The sequence below is a fragment of the Anabas testudineus genome, chromosome 16 (assembly GCF_900324465.2).
Source record: "Anabas testudineus chromosome 16, fAnaTes1.2, whole genome shotgun sequence".
In the NCBI taxonomy this organism is placed as follows: Eukaryota; Metazoa; Chordata; class Actinopteri; order Anabantiformes; family Anabantidae; genus Anabas; species Anabas testudineus.
This window is the reverse complement of record NC_046625.1, coordinates 10,248,455-10,266,203: the sequence shown is the minus strand read 5'-3', so window position 1 is coordinate 10,266,203 and position 17,749 is coordinate 10,248,455. Positions and strand designations below refer to the sequence as shown.

Here is a 17,749-nt window from a genome sequence, read left to right as displayed (position 1 = left end):
AGACACAGTCAATCAGAAACAGACTTGTGTCCAAACGCTGGTAGGTTTGACTGTTATTTGGATAAAAGCCATAACTTGTGGTGGTTCAATAAACAGCAATTATCATTTCCGGCATGTACTCCTTCCCCACCTTAATTAATCCTGTTAAAAAGTAGTGACACCCAGTGGCTTTATCATGAATTATTTTTTTTTCTTCTTCTCTCTTAACAGATTTGTCACCATGAACCGAGCCTGGGCTGCATTCAAGGCCCATCCATACATCAGCAACGTCCTGGGATACACAACACTGTTTGCCTCAGCTGATCTCATACAGCAGAGTGTGCTAGGTGGGAAACCTGCTGCAGGATCCACATCAGAGGACACAGCTGGGATCGACTGGTGTCAGACAGCTCGAGTGGCAGCTGTTGGTTTCTGTTTTCATGCAAACTTTAACTACCACTGGCTCAGAGGACTGGAGAGGATGCTGCCGGGAACCGGAGTAAAGACAGTGACAGGGAAAGTTGTGGTGGATCAGCTGATCGCAGCTCCTCTAACCATCAGTGCTTTTTATATTGGTGAGCGTCTTATGGTGACTACTTAAAATTGTTTTTTTGTTTATTCTAAATAAGAACACCAAGTTTGACTCATGTTTAGGATTTCTATTATTCTGTTGCTCTTGCTGTGATGTTTTTCCTTATAGGGCCAATTTTCTTATTGTAATGTTTGCCATAACATTCTGGTACCACTTTATTTTGTTTCTGGGTGAATTGAGACTTTCAATTTTCAAAATAGAAAAACATGACTGATGCTCAACTCCATTCATTCTAGTAAAAAAAATCTATATTTTTCTCTGTACTTACTGGGAATATGCAGTGAGGAAGGCCACAGTACAGCTAAAATCTCCTGGAGCAGAGCTGAGCTAATGTGATAATGTAATATATAATGTATATTATACAATTTAAGTTACTTCTACCTTTTAGGTTTAAATTTGCTAGAAAACAAAGAGGACCTACTTGAAGACTGGAGGCAGAATTTCTGGACTTCTTACAAGGTACAGGACACAGTAAAATCCTTTGTTAGAATATTAATACAAAATGGAAATCCATTTATTTATTATTTGTTCATCTCTTTAGACTGGAGTAATATATTGGTCAACAATGCAGGTAAGATATTCTCATATGTTGTTTATTTTGTGCCAGCACACACAAATGCTCAGAAATGTGCACATACGTGCACTGTTGCAGAGTAACATATGTTTATGTCATTCATCATCTCAGGCAGTAAACTTTGCACTGGTTCCCCCGGTGGCTCGGACAGTGTTTCTGGGAGGCATCGCTCTGACTTTCACAATCTTCCTATGTCATCTCAAAAATCAGCGTGGACACAAACTTGAATAAACCCAAAGACCACTTTTGTAAGACAATGAGAACAGACGATGAGACTTATTTGATGGTAGATTTTAGTTACCTTCCCTGTATCCCTAAGACGGTGATAAATGTATTCAAAAATTATACAACTCACTTAATCCTGCTTATACTCTTGTGATGTAATCTGGTTTTCTCACAATATGCTGCTAATTATGTTAACATAATGTAATTGCATAGGCTACAATATTTATACATCCTTAAAAGACACTTGCATATACTCATTTGGTTTTATCTGTTTATAAATCTGTTGAACTATGTAACAATAATTGTATGTATGAGCCCTTTTTAAACACTGTGCTACTGTAACTTTGTATAAGTATGCCATACACTGGAATAATAATAACTTTGTAATTATTAAAATAACACCAATCCTAATTGTCTGAATTGTTTTCACTTGCTGAGTTTGTGAAAACATGTTTTGATTGAATGTTAGTAATTTATAATGTAGTGTAATTATGTGTTTTCAGCACAAGGACAAGCATTAGAATGACATTTAAAACAATAATAAATGAGACATTAAAATAGATCAAATAGATCTATTTAATGTTAAAAAATACATTCAACATAGACAGATTATAGATTAGATTAATAGAATTTTATGGACTTAAATCGGCATTACCCAGTAAATTATCAGTCAGGAACTCGTCTCTGTGTTTCTACCACTGGAGGCAGCGTCCTGAATCCTCACAGTTGTTTTGACGTCACCCTGCAGGAAGCGCATGCTCAGTAGCCAATCAGGGCGCCGAGATTTCTGGGCACTGTTTATCGCGAGACCTCAGCTCTTCCTTTTCCCTTTTCGCTCTGAGTCCAAGATGGTAGGTACAGCTAGTAGAAATTTTAAAGCATGATAGCTTGAATATCCACGGCCATCCTCCGAATTAAAGAATCTCATCTTCTTAATGGCAACATATACTGATACTGAACATCATTTACGTTACAGTCCTGTTATGATTTTGCGGTATTTTGGCATGTAATTCATATTAGCTTCTCCTTCTCCGCACTGACTTTAGTGCTGTACGGGCAGCAGCTTCACGCTAGGAAGCTGATCAAAAGCGAGTCTTGAAACTATTTAAAATGCGGAATATTATGTGTAAACATAATTTGTATTTCTCTAGAGTTTACGTGTGTTCGCAAGTGTTAAGGTCCCTCACATTTAGAAGTGTAGGGTTGTTTGCAGTGTCGGTCGTGATAGCATTAGCTGCAGTGTCAACGTGTATACCGGCCTGTGATAAATATTAAGCTAGTTGTTTGTGTAACAGTTTTGTTAGTGATACTCTAAATTCTGCTTCTTTAATAATGTTATTTGGCAAGTTTGGTTTGTAATTGTACAGTTAAATGAGCAACGGAGCCTGGTTGCAAGCTATACAGAGTATTGCTAGAATTGCTATACAGCGTTATTGAGATGAATCCTGAAAGTGCTGCATGTGATGTGTTATTGTTGAAGTATTAATGTTATCGCCTTTTTCTTTCAAGGGAGTTGACATCAGACACAACAAGGACCGTAAGGTGCACAGGAAAGAGCCAAAGAGCCAGGATATCTATCTGAGGCTCCTGGTCAAGGTAAATTATAATCACATTTTGGGTAGTAATTATTTCTGATCAATATTTACTGCTTTCTGAGTTAGTAACTTTTGAGTTTATGTTACACATAATAGACCTGTCTAACCTGTTGGGTTCTTACAGTTGTACAGGTTCCTGGCCCGCCGCTCTAATGCTCCCTTCAACAAGGTTGTCCTGAGGAGGCTCTTCATGAGCAGGACCAACAGGCCTCCCATCTCCGTCTCCCGCTTGGTCAGTATCTCTTATCCAGTCTACCACTAATGAATTTGTGTTTCTTTTTAGACAGTTTTACTGGTAAACCCACTTAAATATTTAGTATGTCATCCTTTTCTGCAATTTCTGACAAATTAGACTCTCAGGCCTGTGTCAGCATTAGCTGGATGATACTTAAGATTTAGAGGACTCTTGGGGATACAATGATTTGATTCACTGGATTTGAATATGTACCAGTTTGACCAATCTACATGAGTCTCCTTGTCAGTTTGACAGTCTTAGTTTCATTCATTTAGTCATGCTCCACTAACAATTGTGTAAATCCACAACATTAAATAAAAACAATTCTTGAGTTCTGTGTAGTGAATTTAAATTAAATAAAGTAGATATTTTGTATTTAGATACAGGTAAAGAGAGAATTTCATCAATTTGTCTTCAGTTTCAATCATGATGTCTCTTCTATTGTCTAGTGATTCTGAACTTTTATAATAAATTTGGCATTGAAATTTGGTCCTGCTTGGCTTCTTATTGCAAATTAATAACACAATTATATAATTAAGACACAGTGAGTAACTCATGGTGAAGATCTGGGAATATCTGACTTATTTTTTCCACCTTTCACAGATCCGTAAGATGAAGATGCCTGGCCGTGATAACAAAACCGCTGTTGTTGTTGGAACAGTGACTGATGATGTCAGGATTCAGGATATCCCCAAGCTCAAGGTAACGCCCCTTTGTACAGTAGGAAAACCCCTGTATTTCTATGGAAGATCTTCCCGCAACATTGTGAGGCTGTTGGCAACTCTGACCTCACGTTTTGTTTGTTGTCCCACAGATTTGCGCTCTGAGGGTAACTGATGGTGCCCGCCGCAGAATCCTGAAGGCAGGCGGTCAGGTGATGACCTTTGACCAGCTGGCTTTGGCTTCTCCCAAAGGACATGGCACAGTGCTGCTGTCAGGTAAATATAAGTACTGATTTTGATTCAAACTATAATGCAATGATGCAGTTCCTGTAGGTAACTAGTTATTGTGCTTCTGATGCAAAGGCATGAAGTAGTAAAGACAAGTGTGGGCCTATAATAGATACAGTTTTGACTTGTTATGGTTCCTCATGCTAGATGTTACACATGGTACTTCAGGACACTTTAGATAAGTAAAAAAATAAGCCAAATATGTTTTTTTTCCCGATGCATCAAAGATTTGAGAACAGGAAATGCTTTTTGTCCACAAAACACTACTACTTACTGGTCTCGTACTTTTCTCTTAATACTGCAGATAAAAATATTGCTTCAAATTAGTCTGGCCTAATGGCTGACAGATAACTATATGGATATTTGTATACCTTCTTAATTGTATACAAGCTATGTAGACACTTATTAGTTGGGCATATTTGTCAAGCTTGAAAAACCCAAATGATAAGCTTCTCTTAGAAGTCAAAATATTGATAAATGCTAAAACCTACTGGCAACAAGGGTATGTGTAATCACGTGGAAGTAATTATTTAGCTGTAATGTTTTGGAAATTAATTCACTTGAGGGTTTTCTATGTTTACACTAAATAAATCCTACATTCTTCATGTTCATTTATCCAAGAGGCTATTTATGCTTTCGACTGTTTATGAATTGAAGCTGCATTTGGAACAGAAATTAATCTAACTTAAGCATTGTAGTTAACTTTTCAACCAGTAATACTTATCATCAATACTTGTCATCTCATAATATGTAACATTTGTTTGCTTTGCAGGACCCCGCAAAGGCAGAGAGGTGTACAGGCACTTTGGAAAAGCTCCTGGAACCCCTCACAGCCACACCAAGTATGTGTACAGTTGTATTTTGTACTTTTGTGAAACATAGAACATGTTTAAATAAGGCAGTCTTTATCACATGTAGGCCGGAGGGAGATTTCCTTCTTGAAGTTAGCTTAGAAATTGTGTTTTCTTGCATTTACAGATTAGACGTACTGTATGTCATTACACATTCAGTCAGAAGCGGTATTTGTGATTCATTATCCCCCGGGCGTCTCATCTGCTCTTTTCTTTCTTTCACTTCTTTCATTACTTCTTTTTCTCCCCTTTTTTTTTGTGGTTTGTAAAGGAGAATAAAATGGCAGCTGTCCTTAGAAAAACATTACACCAATACACAAATCATACTATTAATCAGATCTATCAATTGGTTGTTTTTATATTTGTACCTAAAGTTAATACATTAGTAGTTTTATTATGGTTAATATGGTATTGTACAGAACAGTGCCATTTGAAGTGAATTTAGTAATGTAGAAGAATATTTTCAAAAACATAGTAACAGTTTCCTGTGTTGTAATATGAATGCCTTATACCCCAAAAGTGTTTTGGACTTGAATTTCCTGTGCATGTATTTTTCTGTGCCGTCACCTACGCTTTTATAGAAGGGAAAACACAGGTGTAGCTTGTCGAACTGCTGAATTCGGGCATTTCTCCCACAAAACCAAAAATTCATTGAATATTTAAATCTGGGTTTTTTTTTCTACATCAGTCACTTTGATTTTGTGGAGTTTGGTAGATTGGAACTAAAGTTTTCAATATATGCTACTTACGGTTACATAGGATAATATTGCTATAGTAGCCATTATTTAAATACTTCTGTCTCACATTCTATGTCTCTCTACCAATTGTTTAGTTTTGTATAACAAGCTCCTGCCAACTTGGTGCAGAGCACAGACTCTGATGATTAGATGATCTAGATGATTGGGCGGCACTCAAAGGGTCATTTTTGTGGTGTTTTGTTTTTACTGACTATTAACACTTACTGTATACTGCTGTCAGTAAATCATTAGATTTCTGGTACCATCTTTTTATACTAACCTGTTTTGTCATATCTTTTCCAGACCCTATGTCCGCTCCAAGGGCAGGAAGTTCGAGAGAGCTCGTGGTCGCAGAGCCAGCCGTGGCTACAAGAACTAGTGTCTTTTTGTTTTCCATGCAATCTGATACAAATAAAAGATTGGCTGTACAAAATGAAGGGACTTTGTTGTTTTATTGGACAACTTAACATGCTTCTTGGGGCTATTGTTGTAAAAGCGGAATAGTTTATTTTAAGCAGACAATTATATGCTGGCTGACTGGACTGGCATACATCTAAACACCACAAATATTTGGATCGTCAATAAGACTTATACTGGAAATAAGAGTGTCCGGAAGTGCTCGTCTGTCAATGATTGGAGAATGTCGGAGGGTGTTGCAGTGTTTTCCTTATCGTCATTGGATTTCCTCTCCGCAGCTCAAAGCTGCCGCTACTACGTCTGCAGACACTTCCTGTACCGAGCCAGCGCTGCACAGCAAGCGACTGTCCGTCGTAGACAGAGAGGAGACAAGATGAGGTAATGACGGCTTTTTCTGCTTTGTGGAGGCACAAACAACTTGTTTTATTTGTAGTCACCTACTGGAAAAAATACCGTTTTAACAGGGAGCATTTTTACGTTTTCCGCCATCGTAGAATGGATCATAACGGCCGTTAACAAACCTGGCTAACGTTAACGGTGTCGCCGGTAACTTGGGTACCTGATGAAATAAGAGAGGACACGTCAAACATGAGATTTTCGTTTCACCAGCGGTCATGTCTAGTGTCTTTAAAACGAATAAAGTAATCTTGGTGAAATAAGTTATCGTAAACTACGCTAGCGTTACATGTTAAAAACTGCTAGCCGCTGCTAACTGACAACACAATGTTGCGCTGCGCTTGTCAGGCTGCAGTTTACAGCTGTCCTAACATTAGCTAACGTTTGCTATCATGTTGATTTTATGCTCATTCTTATTTCTCTACAATGTGAAACTCTTTCCGCCTGCCAATCATAGGTTTTTAAAGCTATCAATGTTTATAAAAATGGGTCCACCTTGACAGTGCTTAAGTACAGCGAGCTAGCGTTAAGTAAAGTATGCTAGCTGTCTGTAAACGTGCTAGCTAACATCAGGGGGAAGATAACGCAGAAGTTTAACAATAAAACATACTTATTCATGTAGATTGTCTGGGTTACTGGGTAAACTCTTAAACTATGTGTCCAGTATGTAACGGTACGAAGTTAAAAGTGCTTTAGAGTTCACAGTAGAAGCTAAGCTAATGAAAACTTGCCCACAGCACCCCGAAGTCAGTGAACAGCAGGCTCATTGTACGGGAGACAGAATTAGCCTGTCGATTCTTATTTCTGGGTGCCCCCGCCCTGCATTTCAAGGACGTAAGGTGCAACAATGGGCATCTCTGAGGTACTTTTTTGTGTGAATGTACATGAGTTTTATCAGGACAAGGCATCAGCCAAGTATTGATTTTGTCTGCACCAGAGCTTACATAATGTTTCCTGGCTGTTGTAAAACTTGAAAGAAATATGCGACCAGTTTATTAATTTAGGGCATACCTAAGTCCCATTGTGAAAGACCAATAATTGTACTTTGGGTCTTATAAACTGGACTCTGCTGACTCAGAGCTTTTCATTATTCATTAGTGTAACAGGGAAACCATTTCCCCAAAATTGTTTTCCAAGTTATGTAAAATTGTGAAATGTGCCCTAAACTCATTTGAAAAGATTAATGATGTGTCTTTATTAGGAGAAGATTGTTGCAAAACCTCTAAATCCAGTACCATTTGGGCAAGCAATTTGCAAAATCTCAATACCAGAATCAAATTGTGAAAGACAGGCAAGCACAAAAAACAAGCAAATTCTGTTAGGCAAAAGCCCTGAATAAGAAATACCAACCCTCTGTGGTCATTCTCATGCAACCTTTCATCCAAATGATTGTGGCGTCTCAGCAAAGCATTTGAGGATGTGTAACTCTGAGTCATTGTATGCTTCAGCAATGATGCACCTAGGGGTCAGGGGGCATGATGGATTTTGTATTGCTTCAGCTTGTAGCCAGAGTCTGTTCCTCTTATTATTGGCTCTGCTCTGTGCTGGTTCTAAAACATGTTATTTATTCTAAAACATGTAAATTTTGGCACAGTAATGTTCACCTTTGTACAACTACTTGCAAAAAATTACATTTAGTAACTTTGGTGGGCTTTCCTTTTTAAGTTCAGGCTAAAAATACATAGGTACCCCATATTATAATTCAGTGTCTGTTACAATTGACTGTTGTCTTTGTCATTACACAGGAACAGAGTTCTTTGGGAGGGAACGTGAGGCTCAAGGACATTACCATGACATGAAACAAGGACCCACTTGGAAACGTGTCCTTATTTGTCTTTTGTTTTGTTTTTGTTTTTGTCTTTGTTTTTGTTTTTGTTTTTTTGTTTTTAGCTTTAGTGTCTTATCTAGTGTTTACCCTCCTTCTGTGGAGAACAGACAGACAGAATGAATGCAGCAGTATTTGCTGGGATGAAATTTTAATGTATCACACTACTGTCTAGAGGACTGGCTTATCATTGCTCTTGTCTGCCTCCTATAAATCACTGAGTTTAAAGATAGCAATAGAGGTATCAAAGGTCTTGAAGAAGCCTGCAATTAACATATCTTTGTGGCATTAACTACCTTTTGGCCAGCTTTTACCGTGCAATGTACTTTACACAAATCTTTGCTTGTGAATTAATTTAATTTAATTGTTGTAGCCTCCTTATGTAAACAAGGTGTGTTTGTTTGCTCTTTCATACTTAATGAATGCATTTTTCAATGCAACTAAGAGTGTCAGTTTTATTGATTTATGTAGTTATTTAAAATCGTAATGTTGAGTGGCTGCTCAGTTGCCTTATGTTATCACAATTGGCGGCTTTATGTAAACTTATTTTTTTACTTATTCAATCTTTCTGAAGAACACTTGTGTTTAAATAACAGATCTCATTTTGGAAAATTATATTCTAAACCTTGTTAAATATGTTGAAGTTTTGTCTATACACTTTTCAACTGACAGTAATTTGCAGAAGCTGATGGCTCTTCAGATCAAACTGTGATGGGAACTCTCTAAATGAGGCACAAAGACTGTTCTTTACCAGTTTGCATTTTCACTGGATAAATACGCTACACAGAGAATCCTGTAAACCCGAAGAATTTTTTTTTTCTTTTCACATGAAGGCATACTTCTCAAACAGACATGGCAGATTTTTTGTGACATTAATTCATGACTCAAGCACTGAAGAATAATAATTCTAAGAAGATTTTAGTGATAGTTTGCAGACTGATACATTTAGATTTTCTCTGAAGATCTGGATGAGCTGCTAAATTTTACTCTTCAAACCTCCCACTCTAGAAAACCTGCCCCAAACACTGCAAGACTTTACTTGCTGATAAACTGTGTCCACCTCAGCTGTAAGGATGCGATCCCCAGAACCGTCTTCACCTTCTCCAGCAGAAGCCCTGCTCCATGGCCAGTTTGCGAGTTGGGGAACAGGCAGCAACAGCAACAGTAACAGCTGCCCCAGCAGTCCTGGTGGTCCAGGTGGACTCTCCCCTGCTGCCTCCCCTACTCTGGCTCCAGCTTCCAACTATGCTTTGACCCTCACTCACACTCACATACATATCCAGCGCCTGTCACCACGACCGGGGAAAGAAGCCCGTCTCCTGCTGCCTTTATCGGAGCTAGTGGGGTGCAGCTGCCCTCGCGCCCCTGCGCCCCCACTCCTGGTGCTGTACTGGTACCCGCCAGGCAAACGACGGAAAGGTGTTTCCCGACGCCGGCAGGTCAGGGCCTACCTGGCAGAGAGCAGGCCTGAAGCTGAGAGGTGGTCCGCTGCTGTGCAGTGTCTACTTAGAGGTGTGACCGTCACTGCTGATACAGGTGAGTGTGCATCTCACAAGAGGCTTTGTTTGTCCAGGTTTGTCAATTAGATCTGTTTTTTATGTACAGTACAGTTATGTACAATACAACATTTTTTCGTATTTACGGAAACCTTCATGTCTGAAAGAGTCTGAGTGTGAACACCAGGGGTGCAAAAACTAATGGTTATTTTAAGAATTGATCTACTGACAGTTACTTTGCTATTTAATCGATTTTCTTTGGGTCCATAAAACATCAGACGAAAGATTATTTCCAAGGTAATGTCAACAAATGTCTTCAGCCAGCAAATGTTAAAAAGTAGTTCTCTATTGTTTTCTTTCTGTCAACTAAAGAATAGTTTTATCACTGCAGGTTTATGGTGAACACGATGTTGGTGTAAATAATTTTATTGATCTTGCTAGAACTTTAATCCACAATTACACAATGAGTTTGCACAGTTTATATTATGGAACCTTGTTCACTGGCATTGTTGACTTTTAGAATGGATATATATATTTTTAAATCCACTAGATAATAGTGTTTATAGGATTTGCTTTGGCTGGCCTAAATGAGTCAGGTCTTGAATTGCTATTGTTTCCTGCAAAAAACTACACAATGTTGCCTTGTGCTGCCTTGATTTATGCCTCCTTTGTAACTGCTGCTAAGTATAGCTTAATGTCACAGTGACCAAAGATTTCTGTATGTACAGTATAACACACACATCTTGTCGCTGAGGACATAAATGGTATCAAGAGGAGTTGACCTTTCCAGGGTTGAATTAGCAGAAAACAAAGAGGGATTAACACTATTAGACTGTAAGATCTGTTGTTTGTGTTATTAAGTTTGGATTTTTCTGTTTGTTTCACATGACTACATTTTTCACTAATCTAGCACCTCACTTCTTTCTTTCTTTTGTCCTTATCTGTTCTTCACACATGGTCTACATCATTCAGCATCAAATATTGAGATATACAGGGTGGGGCCACTGCAGCTTGCCTCCACTTCACATGCACTGTATCCCCCAACTAAAATAATCCAACTGATAGCAGTGTTTGTGTTCACTATGTGTTCTCACCTGTTTCTTTTGGTTGTCTTTATGTCACACACTAAACAACCATGTCCCATTTTTTTCTTGTTTCCCCTTTAAACTTTAACACTCAAATCAGTTTTATATGCTTTGCAAATATCATTGTCTACTTCTCAGCAATTAGAAAATTGTCATTCTATAATTTCCTCTAGCTTCTACTTGTTTTTCTCTGCTTCTGGCTTATTCATACTCTGTTGCAGTTCATCCTTCTGTTTGACCCACTGTTTTTTTTTTTTATACTTTGCTAACAGACTTTATTTCTTCTTTTCTATCTGTTACCATTCTCATAATTGTGAGGTTGATATAATCACACTTGTATGAATCTTTGATATATAATTATTTTTATTGTATGTTTACTGTTTTTTTTTTTTGTACTGTTTATTTGAGTTATTTAGTGTGTTGCATAATCCACATTATCTGAGAGTGCAACAAATTAATCTTCTTTCTTTATCTTGCAACATCTTAGGCTATAATTTAGAGCAAACTCCAGATGCTTTTTGCAGTATTTATTCTAAGCTCCACAACTGAGTTGATAAAAGAGTAGGGAGAATAAGGTCTGGTCCCTCTTTTACTGCTTTTGCATGCCGATTTGGTGGATAGATAAATATTTAATCATGGTGCAAAGCTGTTTTATTGTTGCCATCTTGTTTTATTCAATTCCTAAATTCTTCCAGTGTTCTATATACTATATATCTGAATTTAAATGACTAGAAGATGATGATGATGTTTAAGCACTTGTGCAGCCCAATCCCAGCTCATTTTGGGTATGTCAGGTCTGTATTTGAACTAGCAATATTACTAGCTGTATGTGTTGCCAATTTCATTGGTGTAAACCAGTCTATGATGTAAACAGACAGTGGCAGTTTTGTTCCTGCACAGGACATTGTTCATATACATAGCTGTAGTTGGCAGCACTCCCTGTGACATGCGTTGGAGAATGAAGCAGCACTTTTGTTGCCGTACTTATAAACACCTGCTTGGAACAGGTATACACACAACAGTGTGGAAAAGGAGCTGATTTGTGGCCTCTTTGGTTTTTGAGAGAAACCCACATAAACATTGGGAGAACAGGTAAACTCAGCATAGAATGGCTTGTGTGAAGTAAATCCTGTGTGGAGAAATAAAGGAGGCTCAAAAGGTTGCATGCTCAGAGTCCAGGGTTGAGCAACGCTATGTAATAACAGCTTAGCTTATCTCACAGTTGGCTGGCCTTAAAAATGTAGTGAACCTCCAGCTTCTTTCTTTGTTCTGGACAAAAACTGTGTGTGTTTTAACTTATTTTTGCTTTTCCTTACGTTTCATATAGAATTTTCAAGAAGTCTGCTACCTCGGCCCAAACGACTACTGTTATTGGTCAATCCTTTCAGTGGGAGAGGCCAGGCAATGCAGTGGTGTCAGACCCATATCCTGCCAATGATAAGAGAGGCCAATATCAGCTACAACCTTATACAGACAGGTAACATACCAAAGGCAGCCTCAAAAGGCAGTTAATGTTTGTGCACAAAACATATGTACATATTTAACAGGTGTTAACTTAATGTGTCTCAGAGCGTCAGAACCATGCAAGGGAGCTTATCAGAGAGATATCGCTCCCAGAGTGGGATGGCATTGTCATCGTCTCTGGAGATGGTCTGCTGCATGAGGTGCGTAATGCTTTTAGTAGGGTTATATTTAATGAGAAAAAAAAAATCATGTACAGTTTAAACTGTATTCAGTGATATGATTTTCAGAATTTCCTGTTGTATGTTACCTAGGTAGTTAATGGGCTGATGGAGCGTCCGGATTGGGAACAAGCAATAAAAACACCTGTTGGCATTCTGCCCTGTGGCTCTGGGAATGCACTGGCTGGCTCCATCAACCACTACGCAGGGTAAGCATGTATACTACAAGTCAACAACTTTCGATGTGTAGTGTATCTCATTTATATTTATAAATGCAATATTTAATTTTAAATTTTAAATAATATTTAGTTTTTCTAGCCCAGGTGAAAGGTGTGGAATTAGTCTATGTAAACAGTGCAATTTAACTATAGTCTTTGTTTTTCTCACTGTGTTTTCATGTTAAAATTTTGATGTTTTGAGCTTTGTGTTTGCTGATAACTTGCATTGTTAATAGGTTAATGTACACAGCTAGAGAAAAAGTTGGATAAGTTTAGCATTGTAAGACTCTACCTAATTATTATTTACACAAGAGTTCCTGATTAACAAGACGTTATACCTTAAAGAAAATAACACACTGTTTTTGTTCTGACCTCTGACTGATTATCTGCACGTGGATATTATTGAACCTATTATTTCAACAGTTGTTTTTTATCTTTACTGACAAGAGGTCTTGTCTTTTTCTGACTTTCTTAGGTATGACATGTGCCTTCGAGAACCCCTCCTTTTGAACTGCTGCTTTTTGCTCTGTAGAGGTGGTGTCAGGCCCATGGACCTGGTCTCTGTGACCACAAGTCCTGCTTCATCCAACAGTCGTACTGCAGCACCCAGGAGATTGTTTTCTTTCCTTTCTGTTGCTTGGGGCTTTGTGTCTGATGTTGACATAGAGAGTGAGAGGTTGGTGTGTGTTCATTTAAACATAACTCCAATGCAGCTGTATTATGCACTATCTATTATAAAAGATAGCTCAACTTGAAATGTCCTTATTTTGTAGTAAAATTAATTATTATTTCAGGTATCGTGGTCTAGGCTCGGCTCGCTTCACCCTAGGCACCCTGGTGCGCATAGCATCTCTTCGATCCTACAAGGGTCGACTGTCCTACCTTCCACCCTCGGTTGTCACCACATCACCAGATACCACTCCTCCTCCTAGGAGACCGCTCTCCCGTAGCATCACAGAAGGCCTTGAGGGCTTCTGCCGAACGCCAATCCATCGCACCTGCTCTGACATGGGCATCAGCGAACAGAGGAGCCTGCGTAAGGGGGAGGGAGAGAGGGAAAAAGAGGAGAGGCAGAGAGAAAGGGAAAGGAGAAGAGAGAGGGCCAGAGGAGGAGGGACTGGTGTGGTGAGGGCAAGCAGCTTGGCGGAGGACAGAGAAAGGGAGGGGGAGATGGAAATTGAAGCAGAAGAGGGGAGGTCTGGGACGAGTTCAGAATCTAATGAAAAGGATGAATGCAATATGGGAAGAGAAGAAAGGCTGGCGGGGATCAAAGATGAAAGGGAAGATGAGGGAATAGTAGAGCAAGATTCCAGCGAGATGAAAGAAGAGGATAGGGGGAAGGATGGGGAAGGCAGCAGTGGCTCTATTGAGGAGGAGGGGGTGTTGCGTGCAAAGGAACTTGGAGAAAGCTATGGGGTCGACATGGGGCGAGAGGCAGATGAAGAGCCAGAGGGTTGTTATACCTACCAAGATAACCTTCAAGAAGCCAGAAAGGCATTAAGAAAGAATTCTGCCCCTTCAAATCAGATAGCCAGTGCTCTCTTCAGTCAGCCTATCAGACAGGAGGTGGAGACAGATTCTGGGACTTCATGTGGGACAGAGGACATGGATCTGAATGGAACCTACTACCAGAAAGATCCCTACCCACTGGATGTTTCTCGAGAACGAGCTCTCACCATCTCCTCTCCCTTTCGCCATTCTCCTTTTTCTTACAAGCCTAAAAACCTGGACCAAAACCAGAACGCTTCCAGGCCACGGCCACTCTCGCTCCTTCAGCACTCCCACTCAAACTCCCTCCCCCCTAAACTCCCGTCCCTCTCTCTGTCTCTTTCGCCGACACCCCCCTCTTCTCCATCATGTGCCTCCCCACACTCCTCATCCTACCTCGCCCCCCGTCCCAACACCCCAAACTCCACCTCACCATCGCCTTCTCTACGCACACCGTCCTCATCATTTAACTTTGACATTGCCGAGCCAGCAGGACCCCTTAAGAATCGTCATTTTGTTTCGCTGCCTTCAAACCACCCTAGAGATGACTTGTTACCCCCACTTGACCAACCCCTTCCCACCAGAGACTGGGTCACCATTGAAGGTGACTTTGTCCTGGTCCTAGCCCTATATCAGACCCACCTTGGGGCTGACCTCTTCGCTGCACCCCAAGCTAAGTTTGACGATGGGTTGATCCATCTGACCTTTGTGAGGGCGGGGATCTCCAGAGCCACTCTATTGAGACTGTTCTTTGCCATGGAAAGAGGAACCCATCACTCCGTCAGCTCACCGTATGTGAGCCATGTCACCTGCAGGGCCTTCAGGCTGCAGCCTCTGTCTACAAGAGGAACACTCACTGTGGATGGAGAACTGGTGCCCTATGGACCACTTCAGGCACAGGTCAGAAAAATAAACATTGTTTCACTGAATGTAATTGTCATCTCTAGATTTAGCTGTGAGTAAAGCACATGCTTATGTAACTGTAACATAGTCAATGGCTGAGCCAGTAATAATATTTCAATTATCTCTCAATATGTTACAGGTTCACCCTTCCATGGGTCGTCTCATTGTTGGTGACACTGGAGTGAAGATTACCAGATTCTAATCAGGGATTGGTTGAGCTGATTTACAGATGCAGCACTCTACTGAATTCTATAATCGGTGTTGCCATCTATACTCAGAGAGAGGGGAGTATCTGAGAGGATAAAATAGCCTGAATTGCAACTGCTTTTCTTGAGTTTAAAGAAAGGGATAGCCCAGGAGGCATGCATCATTGGAGCATGACTGCAGGGATTATTAGTGAATTTGAACATGGCTGAAAAATACGCCTCATTGCACTGCTGTTGGATTACAAACAGCGTAAACTGAGAAGCATGAAAACTGCACAGCCTGGGATAATAGGAGGGAAGAACAATCGAATATTTATGAGATTTTTTTTTGTGCAGAATGTGCATGTGTTGGTATACATGGTAGTATGCATGCAGAGAAGCACTACCTGATTTATGCCTTACAATGAGATCGAGAGATTAAGTGCAAAGAGAGATGTTCTGAAACATGAAAAGCTATAAAATAACATGAGATTCACATGGGCCAGCCCCCCATGAAAATTGTCACAGACTATCTTTAACCCCGTCCCCAGTGTCTAAATGTTTGAATAGAAAAACCTCCGTCCCTAAAAGAAATGCCTTATCTGACGCTGGACAGTTCATTTGTAACTTTGCCCTTTCTTACTTGTATAGGAAACCTTAGAGATCTTTATCCACCAGTGTGAGAGTCCGTCCACAACTTAAATGCAAAGCTATGCTTATATCCTTAGACATTGGTGAACTCAACTTCCTGCTTTGAGTATGTTTGAGTACGCTGCTCTCCACCGTTTTAAAGCATTAGTGGAGAAAAAAGTGGATACAAGAACGCTTTAATTACCATTTTGTTTATGCCGGTGAGATAATGTCGAGCAGCTAGATGAAGCTTTTCATCACAATTACATGAATAGAGCTATTGAACGGTGACATTTTATATTACCTGCCTGTATTTTCCTCAGCCAGTAGATACACAATGATGATGTCAGTGATATCAGACTTTGCAACATACTCAAGATAAAAGGTTTTAGACTGTTCATTTCAAGAAATCTCTCAATCACAACCATTAGCACTAAGCATTGTTTCATGTCTGCAATATATCACTGTCTCTCTGCATTTATTTTGCACAATAACTGGAGTTGAAGCAGCACAGAAAATCACAACACTAGAATGCTTAGTAACTTTGAAATGCATATAGAGTAATGCAGAGTAAGATGCAATATTCTTTTCTAGAAAATTCATGCACTAGACTTAATAGTCTTCTCCAGATACTATAATAAATGGATCACATTACATTCCTAGGCTGAAATGCTTTTAATTGTTTAAAGTTGAACACTGATAGTGTTTGAGAAGTAGGACTTATAAAATCATTTAGAATATTCTGTTAAAGAAGCAAATAAAGAAACAACACTAAAATCAACAGCTCTGTGTTGTGAGAGCAGACTTTTGATTAGGATTATAAATCTGATGGAGGAAAAACTCCTTGCACTATGATAAATTAGCTACTCTGTTGAAATAAATGGTATATTGGATTTTACATTTCAATCTTGAGAACTTAAGTACTTCCAAATTGTGATGTGCTCCAAAGCAAAATCAAACAGCAGAGTTTTGTCATGTTTTAAAAATTAATGATATACTTGGTCTGGAAAACGGATAAATGATTAGCATGTGCAGTGTGTCAGTCAGTAAGATCATGTTCTGGCTGCTTGGATTGTCATTAACATACTGTATGTCTTGGTCAAGCCTGGACAAATCAATGTTTTTGTATAATACGCCTGTAAATTCTGTTTAAATCTGACTGCGGAAAAATTGAGTAAAACTCTTTGCTTAGCAGGCTGTTATTTTTTCTTTCCCCCCACTCCCTTTGGATGCACAATACAGCTACTTTACCACAATTACACTGTGCTTACACAGCTACAGAATGTAAGTACAAGGTTTTAAGTCTAGTCTTGTAACATTACCAAATAGAAGAATCTGTATACTTTGAATGGAGTTTTGCCAAAATGTTTACTCTCAATGTTTAAGAGACTAGTTATAATCAGTTTACCTTCCTAAACATTAAAATGTCAGTAGTGCACTGCCTGTAATGAAATTGTACTTATTACTAAAAGAATGAAAATGTGTACATATACAATGTACAGTTAATAGTCATATGGTTTTGAATAAATGTAATGACAAGTTTGCCTGGAGCAAATCTGCTGTATTTTCTGTTTACTGCCTCACCAGTGTGTCTTTGTACACAGTGAAGCTAATGGCAAAAAGTCAGACGTGTTTGTGTGACATAATGAGAAGGAAGTTGATTTTATCAGCAACATTCTTTTGGTA

General features: G+C 39.2%; 3 protein-coding genes across 3 annotated transcripts; all 3 read left to right on the top strand.

Moving 5' to 3' along the window:
- Positions 1-214: 214 nt before the first annotated feature.
- si:ch211-120k19.1 (Mpv17/PMP22 family protein) lies at positions 215-1,376 on the top strand. Its single transcript, XM_026371888.1, has 4 exons — positions 215-554; positions 960-1,030; positions 1,113-1,142; positions 1,257-1,376. Exons 1-4 carry the CDS (start codon positions 221-223, stop codon positions 1,374-1,376), a joined length of 555 nt encoding a protein of 184 aa, XP_026227673.1. The 5' UTR covers positions 215-220.
- Positions 1,377-2,145: 769 nt separating this feature from the next.
- On the top strand, positions 2,146-6,175 carry rpl18 (ribosomal protein L18). The gene is made up of 7 exons (XM_026371885.1): positions 2,146-2,221; positions 2,880-2,966; positions 3,090-3,197; positions 3,804-3,902; positions 4,015-4,138; positions 4,923-4,992; positions 6,042-6,175. The coding sequence occupies exons 1-7, from the start codon at positions 2,219-2,221 to the stop codon at positions 6,115-6,117; spliced, it is 567 nt and encodes a 188-aa protein (XP_026227670.1). The 5' UTR covers positions 2,146-2,218; the 3' UTR covers positions 6,118-6,175.
- A 223-nt stretch (positions 6,176-6,398) lies between these two features.
- On the top strand, positions 6,399-17,606 carry sphk2 (sphingosine kinase 2). Its single transcript, XM_026371851.1, has 8 exons — positions 6,399-6,533; positions 8,297-9,912; positions 12,285-12,434; positions 12,527-12,621; positions 12,733-12,848; positions 13,333-13,533; positions 13,652-15,245; positions 15,388-17,606. The coding sequence occupies exons 2-8, from the start codon at positions 9,450-9,452 to the stop codon at positions 15,448-15,450; spliced, it is 2,682 nt and encodes an 893-aa protein (XP_026227636.1). The 5' UTR covers positions 6,399-6,533; positions 8,297-9,449; the 3' UTR covers positions 15,451-17,606.
- Positions 17,607-17,749: the final 143 nt, after the last annotated feature.